The sequence below is a fragment of the Gossypium hirsutum genome, chromosome A08, assembly GCF_007990345.1.
Source record: "Gossypium hirsutum isolate 1008001.06 chromosome A08, Gossypium_hirsutum_v2.1, whole genome shotgun sequence".
Lineage (NCBI taxonomy): Eukaryota > Viridiplantae > Streptophyta > Magnoliopsida > Malvales > Malvaceae > Gossypium > Gossypium hirsutum.
The window spans coordinates 8,958,628-8,968,209 of NC_053431.1; the positions used below are offsets into that span (position 1 = coordinate 8,958,628).

Sequence of the window (9,582 nt, forward strand, 5' to 3'; positions counted from 1 at the left end):
AAATAAAAACCCAAAGCCCAAACTATAACCCAATTACAAGCCCAATCACCTAAACCCTAATGGCCCATTTATGAAATAAAAAAATAAAAGAAATAAAATCCAAATATCTTTACTCCACTAAACCACTCCAACCACTCCACTAAACCATTACACTAAACCACTCCACTAAACCACCCCAACCACCCCACTAAACCACTCCACTAAACCACCCTAACCACTCCACTTGCCTACAAAAGATTTATTTGTAAAATTTGGCTATAAAAAGTCATTCAAGACTATGGTAGAGGGGTTTTTTTTTTGAAAAGGCTAGTTTTTGGAGATTAATCAAAGATCAAAGCAAAATAGGTTTCTTTGTCTATTCTCATTTTAAGTTCTTTGTTTGTTTATTGTTTTCTTTTCAATTTTATTTTGTTTTTTTTATACGAAAGTAAAAATAAAAGTAAGAAGCTTACCCATATTTTCATTACCGAAAAAGTTTTTTTGAGGTCCGGCCGCCGTGTACGGTGGCGCCGACGGCGGCCCGTGGAGGTTCGGTGACCGGAGCAAAGTCGGATTGATGGCCGGATTTAGAATTGAGGGGGAGAGTATTATTTTTAATATTGTTATTATTTTCTATTATTATTATTACTAATACCACTATTATCATCATTATTACTATTATATTATAATACCTTTTCATTATTATAACTATTGTGTTTTTACTATTATTATTATTATATTTTCCTTTTTTTGTATTTACTTATACGTTATTATTTTTTATATTAACTAATTTAATAAATATATATATATTTTTAGCATATTTATTTTATTTACATATCATTACTTTTATTATTATTATTTCATCATCTATTCTATTTAAAGTTTTTTTAAATAATTTCAAACATTTAGCTTATTCATTATTTCCCTTTCTTATTATTTGTTCGACTCATTTATCTTACCTTCGTATTTATCGTTACTATTCATATTTGTGTTTATGTTTATCTTGTTATAGTTATTGATTTTTATTTGTTATGCATTCTTTATTATCTCGTTCCATCACGAATTTAGGTTTTATCTAACCCAATAATAATTCTTTCATAAAAGTAAATATTCCGTATTTGGTAATTCGAGACAATCGTGCCCTAACTTACTGGGTTTCGACTTTTCTCATTTAATCTAAATACGGAATACTCTTTTAAATCGCTATACGAGTTTTTTTAAAAAAAATACTTATTTTCGGAAGTACGAGGTGTTGTGCCCTAACTTACAGGGTATGACACTTTGTCACCTCGAAGTAAGAATTTGTTTTAAAATAAAGGTAATATTCGGTATTAGGAAATTCAAGAAAACGTGCCCTAACTTACTGGGTTTCGACTTTTCTTGTTTATCCTAAATAACTGAACAACCCTTAAAAAATTTAGAATATATGAATTATAAATAAAGGCAAGCTCATTCTCAAAGTTTGAGATGTCGTGTCCTAACCTACTGGGCGTGACATTTTATTACTTCGAGATGAGAGAGTCTTTAACATTTGTTTTAATTTATTCGGTCATTTTCAAATTAGCATTTTTACGAAGAGGGATCGTATTTCAATGTCTTTCAAGCTTTCAATTTTCGACACTAAGATATTAATTAATCAACTAGGTACCAATTTTTGGGCGTTATGAGGGTGCTAATCCTTCCTCGTGCGTAACCGACTCCCGAACCTGTTTTCTTGATTTACGTGGACCAAAATTGTTGTTTAAATAAATCAAACCATTTATTAAAAATAACCACTTTTACAAGGTGATCCAATCACACCTAAAAAGACTGGTAGCGACTCTCGTTTTCGTTTTTCTCCAAGTCGATACCCGTTTTTTTCAAAAAAATGGTTACGACACCTTCCATCAAGCTTTGGCATTGCATTATGATAGTAACACATACGTGAAAAACATAATTAATTTATTAAGAAAAAACAATTATATTCATTGAAATTACAACTATCAAATAATATTTGGATGAATTAAAATCTTAATTGAATATTGTGGATTAAATTTTATGTGAATATCTAAAAGAAGGTGAAAGAAAAAGGAGTTACCAAGAGAACCGACATCTCCATGATATCTACATTGAAGATTGAAAAGTGTATTTAAAAGAAGGGGGAAGCAATATTAGCCAATAAGAGAAGCAGCAAAATACTGAATTCCATCCAACCATCATGGCCTTCCAATCAAATTTCTGAAGCCTTCCAAATTTCATAATGATCAATATATTTGGTGGGTCCTCTTTTATGTCTCATTAACTTGTCCATATCCCTTTTCTACATATTCTATTGTTTCTTAAATGGGTTTTTAAGTTTGAAGGGAATATTATAATATTGCCCCTACAATTCAGACTCACTCAGTGACTCAAATTTAGTCATGGGTTAAGTTCAGACTCCACTAATATAAATTTTAGAACCGTTTTTTAGGGACAAGTTAAAAGTAAACTTAAAATTTGGTTCAAATTTGGCTTAAATAAGAATTGTTAAATCCGAGTTGGATGTAGTCCGTTCCTATTAAAAAATAATATTATTTTTTATATAAAAATAAATTTAAAAAATAATACATTAAATAAATTAAAAATATTAAAATAATGTTTAACAATAAATTAAAAATATATTAAAAAAATTATTCTTAAATAACAATAAGATTGGTACAACTTAACAAACAAATGTCTCTAAAATAGTAGTAAAATTAATAATAAAATAAGAGTTATACAATATTCTAACAGTAACAACAAAATAGTAGTAATATAATAGCCAAATGGCAACAAACAACAATGATAAAAAATTTAGACAAATTTAGGTCGGGTTGAGCTGGGCCATAAATATCTTACTCAAGGCCCAATCGGTTTAGAAAATGGGGCTTATTTTTGTCCAAATCTATTTTTCGTGCCTATATTTTTATCCAAAAACTTTTACTTTTCAGACGGGTCTTCGAATCTGAACGGGTGACCCGGCACATTATGAGTCCTACTCAAATTACATTTATAATCATTTAACTAAACATACCCAAAGAAAGCTTGGGTATTTATGGAGCAACAACGAGGCCCAGCCATAATTAGGCTACCAACCAACAGCTAAAAGTAAATGGGCTGACTACCATAGATCATCTTATTTTATGGCCCAAATTATATTTGAGGCCATTTATTCGTATAAATGAGTTAAAAAAACTGCATCGGTTTCATCCTCCATCAAACTGGTATTTTATATGGTAGAGAACAGTAAACAAAAACGGCGGCGTATCGAAGATGCATACGTGGACGCGTCTTCTTCCAACGAATTACATTCGATCACCTTCTTCAACCCAAAACCAAACTACTATCTCCCTCTCTTACCTGTTGCTCGTCGCTTATCGCATCTCAGCCCTACAAGTTTTTTTGGGTTACCTATTATGAAGTTAAATAAAAAATAAATAGATATTAATAACCCCACTAGTATAAATTGATTTACTTGTATAAAGCCCAATACTTGCTTTTGTGTTTTTTACTTAGTTTTTTGCACTTAAATCTCTTTTGATGGCAGATGCTATTCGATTATTATCATCGCCGTCGTCTTCTTTAATTCATTCGCTGCGCTTCTCTTCGCCTTCACTGCTCACCACTTTCCACTTCGCTTCGAATTATCCACTATCGTCTCTTGGACCAACCAATCAGAATTCGGATAAGATTTTTTCTTATTCTTCTTCTATTGGTCTTGCTCCGCTTGCTCTGATTCCCAGAAAACCATCGCTCTCTTTCAAGGTACAATATCCTTCTGTTTTCTGATTTTGAATTTTATTTCAATTCTTTAGCTAAAAACAGGAGTACCCTTTTTCTTAAAATTGTTTCCTTGGCTATTTTCTTTGGTAATGATGGCCTTATTATTTATCGAAGTTCTTTGCTTGTGGAATATTATATTTGAATTAGGCATCTTTAGATTCCATTTCAAGCTGAATTTGGATACTTGGCGTAAAGGTTTTAGCTTTCAGAAATATACTAGTTTAAAAGGTGAAGTTCTCTAGTAATGGCTTTGTGTTGATTTGCTGATTCTTTGGTATTTCTAGCTGCCGATTCCAGGTCAACCATAGAACTGGAAACAGTATACTTTTGGTAACGCAAAATTTTCTGATTATATGGCACTTGTCACTTATCAGGGGTTTCTAGTGATGATTTCAATTGAGTTTCAATGGCCAAAAGACAAATAGATAAAGCTATGTTGAGTTTTAGCTAGCGAAAATGAGCAACCTTTAAGTCTTCCTGCTATATACCAGTTTCTCACGCTTGCTTTAAATACCTTTTATTTTAGTTGTAGCTTTAGATACCAAGTTTGTTCTACATCACTTTTTGGATGTTGTAGGCTTGGGGATTAATACCCTCCTCCTTATTCCACTGCAATTTGCTTGACTGGCAACTTGTTTCTCTCTGGCATGAGGTTCTTTTGTACTACGGATGCATCATTTTCTCTGAAAACCCATGCTGATGTATTCAAGTCTCGGTGGTTGCAATGTTATCAATGGCATTCACTTCTTTTAATAGTGGTGGTGTCTTTCCTATCGAATATGGATGAATAAAGTAACCTGTTAATCACCATGTTCTTAGAACATTTTGGTATTGCTGTATCGTTTTGAAGAAAACAAGTTTGATCAATTTTCCGCTTTGGGAGACAATGGTATTAACCATGTTTCTTTGCTTCAGGTGCATGCAACAGTCGAAGAAACTGAGCAGCCAAAATGGTGGGAAAGGAATGCGGGACCAAATATGATTGATATTCATTCTACAAAAGAATTTATCAGTGCCTTAAGTGAAGCTGGGGATAGATTAGTTATTGTAGAATTTTATGGAACTTGGTGTGCTTCCTGCAGAGCATTATTTCCCAAGGTAAGTCACTTCACTTTTTCATGGTTGTTGTAATATTCCGGTAGGCATATAATTTTATGATCAAGTATCATGATTGAAAAAAAAGTATGCTTTTGATTATCACTCCTAGAGGAGGAATTACTAGAAAAACATAGTACAATTCATGTCTTTTAGAGGTCAGAATGTCGCTTTGATGTCAGTGCTGTAAGTATAAAATGGAGCCTGCAGGATACTAGTTGACGAAATGAAGAAAAGAAAAAGAAATTCAAAGAATTATGTTCCTGCACAAAGTATGTTTTCATGTTGGTGTGCTGGAATTTCACAATTGCTTCATTAATTTGGCCAGAATATAGGATATGAGAATAAGGTTTTCACCATGCGAAAACTAAGGCACGGTGCCTAAGAGCATTTTTTTCTCCATTCTTTCTTCTTATGTCAGCTCTGCAGAACGGCGCAAGAACATCCGGAAATTATATTCCTCAAAGTAAATTTTGATGAGAATAAACCTATGTGTAAAAGTTTGAATGTTAAGGTGCTTCCTTATTTCCACTTCTATCGCGGAGCAGACGGACAGCTAGAGTCCTTTTCTTGTTCACTTGCTAAGGTGAGCCATTTCCGCTTTCCTTTTTGTTGATCTCGGTGTTTTGACCATAGAATTTATTTCTAAATGATTGCTTGGAAAAGGCCTAAATGTGTACATGTTGTTCATACAAATGTGCATCGTTTATATTATCTCTTGTTAGCATAATACTATGAAGAAACACCTAATAAATATCAAATATAAATCCCCTTCTTCTTACTTAATCTGGATGTTCTGAAAATGATGTACAGTTTCAGAAAATAAAAGATGCCATTGAAATGCACAATACAGCTCGATGCAGCATCGGTCCACCCAAGGGAGTTGGAGATCTTAATCTCGAATCTGTCTCTGCTCCGAAAAACGACAAGCCAACTGGTTCAAGTTAAACATGGTGGGGCTAAACCAATTTGTCTATGAACACGCACCAAGTGAAAATTCCTTTGTAAGCCATTTACAAATATTTGCAAACTAACATTTTCATGTAAAAAGAAAAAGAAAAGTTGATGGGAACTCATTGTTGGGATGCATTCTTTGTCTTGTAATGCATGTAAAGTTTAAAGCTTGAATTCTAAATTTCGTTTCTTTAGAAAGTGGATCAAAGAACTGTAACATCCTGCATGTCTGTCATATTAAACTCTCAAGCAAGCTCTCTACTTCAAAGGTTTATTTGCAGAGGTACACTAAGGGCCGCCATCACCTACAAGCTTCTGATGGCTAGCTTCTTTCTCCGTCGAGACAATCTGTCAAAATGCACAGCAGTATGGATGAATGTAGACATGATTCAGTTTACTAACAAGTATTAGATGTCTTTTCATTAATCAATGCACTGTGTAACATTACAATTATTGCAAGTAAATTTAAGTGACAACGAAGTTAATACAATGTAGATTTGTTGCAAATCATTTGTACAGCAACATGTCATGCAAGACTTGCATGTTTAAATGTAAAACTTGGAGAAAGGTAATAATTAAAAACTTCACCAACAGGAATATTAAGAGGCGATCCTGTGAGTTAAATGATTACATCAACAACAGATGTCATTAATCAAGAAAATACATATCTAGGAGCAAATTAATTCTTCTACTACATAAGTGAGCAATTTGACCCTTTTTTAATTTTGAATCAAATAAGTACATGTCTAAATGATGGAAAGATTTCTTGTAGTAGAAAATAAATGAATAATTTAATTTTTATCATAGTCCATGTCATGGTTCATGTTTGAGGTGTAGTTCTCTTTCCCAATAATGTTGTTTCTAAGATTTGAACCTGCGTCTCCCCTTAGAAATGTAACGTGCTTTACTACTCCACCCAACACTCTTGTTGGTAGAATTATTATTATTATTATTATTATTATTATTATTATTATTATTGCTCACTTTTATAGCAAATAGACTAACTTACAATTTATCCTATAAAACAGGAATCTGTCAGTGAATTTAGGGTGTGTGTTTTCGTTGAAAATAACTTATCTAAAATATTTTTTTATATGAACCCTAAGTTGTAGCCTATTGATTGGATATTTGCCTTTCCCAATAATAGTTTAGGTTTAATTAACAATGGTATTGAAAAAATATTTTCTTGTATTTGTTTCGTGAAAATTAATTTGGTCAACGAAGAATAAGTCCTTTTTTTAGTTGACTTTTTTTTTTAAAAACTAAATTAATGAAGTGGAAAAGAATCCATATGAATGACATGGTTTTTGTATAAAAAATAACTTAAATCAAGCCAAATATTATTATATTTGTTGAGGAGGTCACCTTCTTCAAGAGAAGTCTTTGAAGTGTCATCTGTCAAGCAGTCGGCATTGTTCTCAACAACCAAAGGTATTGTCTCCGTGTCAGGTTTTTGTCCATTGGCCTCCGTAGAGAGCCATGTATGATTCATGGAGGAGGGCAAGTGACTCCTTTAGGAGAAGTCTTTGAAGTGTCATCCATCAAGCAATCGATGCTGCCCTCAATAACCGAAGGTATTGCCAAGTCCAGATTTTGTCAACCATGTAACAGACTAATTTTCAGTGGTGTCGAAAATAGTGTTTCGAGATCACTAAATCCGACGAGTAAGTTTAAAGTATTTAATAAATTAACATTTATGAGTCAAGTATGGCACCAGAAGTATTTTTGAATTAGTGAATTTTGTGATTAAAAAAAATTTATAAGATAAATTGGGTCGAAAATAAGGTATCGAGACCTCGAATTCATAAACCAAGCCATAAATATTTTTAGAAATATTTATGGAGTGTTAATGAGTTAGTATTAAAGTTTCGTTAGGAAAATTTAACGTTTTGATAGTTAATTAATTAAAAAAGACTAAATTATAAAATGTGCAAAACTTGCTAAAGTGATTAAATAGCTTAAGTGTCTAAAATGGAAGGATTTTAAAGGAAAATAAACCCAAATTATATGGGCTGGACGGTATGGGCAAGGAAATAAGCCAGACGTAACAGCTCGATTTTGGGCCTAGTCGGAACAGTGGTTCCGGAACCACAAATTCGACATAGAAAAATTTATTTTTCTTATATTTTTCTGGTATACGATTTTTAGGAGTGATTCTATGAAAATATTATTAAAAAATTTAGACGTTTGAGCACTCAATTTAGTAAAACAGACTAAATTGCAAAAAAATGCAAAACCTGAGTTCTAGAAGCTAGAGGTGTCTAATTGCTATGAAATTTTAAATTGAAGGTCCCTAGATGGTAATTAGACTATCTGTTAAGTTAGTGGATAAAAATGGACATGAAGTAAGAAAAATTTTAGTGTTGGGCATTTTGGTTATTTGGTAATTAAATGAATTAATAAGCAAATTAAAAGCCAAATTTTGCTCATCTTCTACCCCTTGGCCGAAATTTACAAGAGGAAGACATAGTTGGGTTTTTCAAGCTTCCAAGTTTGATTGTAAGTTCGTTTTAGCGCCATTTTTAATGCTCTTTACATTTTTAAAGTCGTTGTAACTCGATCTACCTCTTTCTAGCACTAATTTTAGGTATGATTAAGGTATAGAGTTTGACCCATGTTATACATATGTGTATTTTGATGGCTAATGGTAGAAATGCATGTTTTATGTTAGGAAAATAACTTTTGCTAAGTGATTTTCGGTAAAAATGTAAAAAAGGACATCTTTGTAAAAGTTATAAAATAAGTAGTAAAAGTGTGATTGAGTGGAAAATGTGGGCTGTTATAAGCATGTATATGGTTCGGCTAGGCTTGGGTAATGAAGAAATTCGATGAAAATCATTTTATGAGCATAGGGACTAAATTTTAAAAATGTGAAATATTAGGGCAAACATATAATTTTTCCATAATATGATTTTTGGATTGAATTGAACAATGTGTGTGTTGAATAAGTTAAATTTGTTATTATAGATCAAGATCGACAAGGTTCAGATTTAGATCGGGGGGAAAACAAAGTGTTTGACGATTAGGTCAAATATTACTATTTTTGTACCGAGGTAAGTTCGTATGTAAATAATGCATCGTTATATTTATGTTTTAAATGCTTTAATATTGTATGAATTGTGATTGACTCTTTGTACGTATTCGACAAAGTTTCGATAAGAAAAAATTCCCGATTGAGCCTTAGGAATAGAATAAGATACGAGTGACATGTTACTAGGAACCTATGTGTTTATGTGATCCAGGTGCTGGTCTTGTACATCCTACCAATGGCTGGGTAGTCCAGCATGAGTTGTGGATACCTGATAGCTTGTGTGAGTAGAACTGTATAGCTATGTCCTGACTGACAGCTTGTGTAAGCAGGCCCGTAAGTAGCTCGAAAACGAGCCTATATGTATTATGAGATGTGAGGTAGCTTTGGCTACATGTATGACACTTATGTGTAAGATTTCTGAGTATCTGTTAATATTCCAAGTACTCAATAGGAATGACAAAGTTGTGAAAGAATATGGTATGTTACGAGTAGGTACAGGTATGTACGTAAAACTCATACGTAATGAACTCGATAAGTGATGAACCTTGGTAAGGTTATGATTGAATAAGTTAAGACTAAAGATTTTGATATCATTCATGTTAATTTTTATCATGCTAATTGTACGTTAGATGTGTGGTTATGATGCTTATTATTTGCATAGAAACTTACTAAGCTACAAAGCTTACTCCTCTTTTCTTTCTCTTGTCTTATAGTGTCACCAAGCTAGCTCGAGGATCGGAGAC

At 32.6% G+C, this 9,582-nt stretch overlaps 1 protein-coding gene across 2 annotated transcripts; it reads left to right on the top strand.

The window, feature by feature from the left end:
• The first annotated feature begins 3,178 nt into the window (after window positions 1–3,178).
• On the top strand, window positions 3,179–5,989 carry LOC107896781 (thioredoxin-like 2, chloroplastic). 2 transcript variants are annotated; one of them, XM_041075810.1, is made up of 5 exons: window positions 3,509–3,741; window positions 4,337–4,551; window positions 4,675–4,857; window positions 5,276–5,440; window positions 5,668–5,989. In XM_041075810.1, the coding sequence occupies exons 2-5, from the start codon at window positions 4,543–4,545 to the stop codon at window positions 5,800–5,802; spliced, it is 492 nt and encodes a 163-aa protein (XP_040931744.1). In that variant the 5' UTR covers window positions 3,509–3,741; window positions 4,337–4,542; the 3' UTR covers window positions 5,803–5,989. The 2 variants fall into 2 exon arrangements, with proteins under 2 accessions (XP_016677576.1, XP_040931744.1); XM_016822087.2 differs by lacking the exon at window positions 4,337–4,551 and having other exon boundaries at window positions 3,179–3,741.
• Window positions 5,990–9,582: the final 3,593 nt, after the last annotated feature.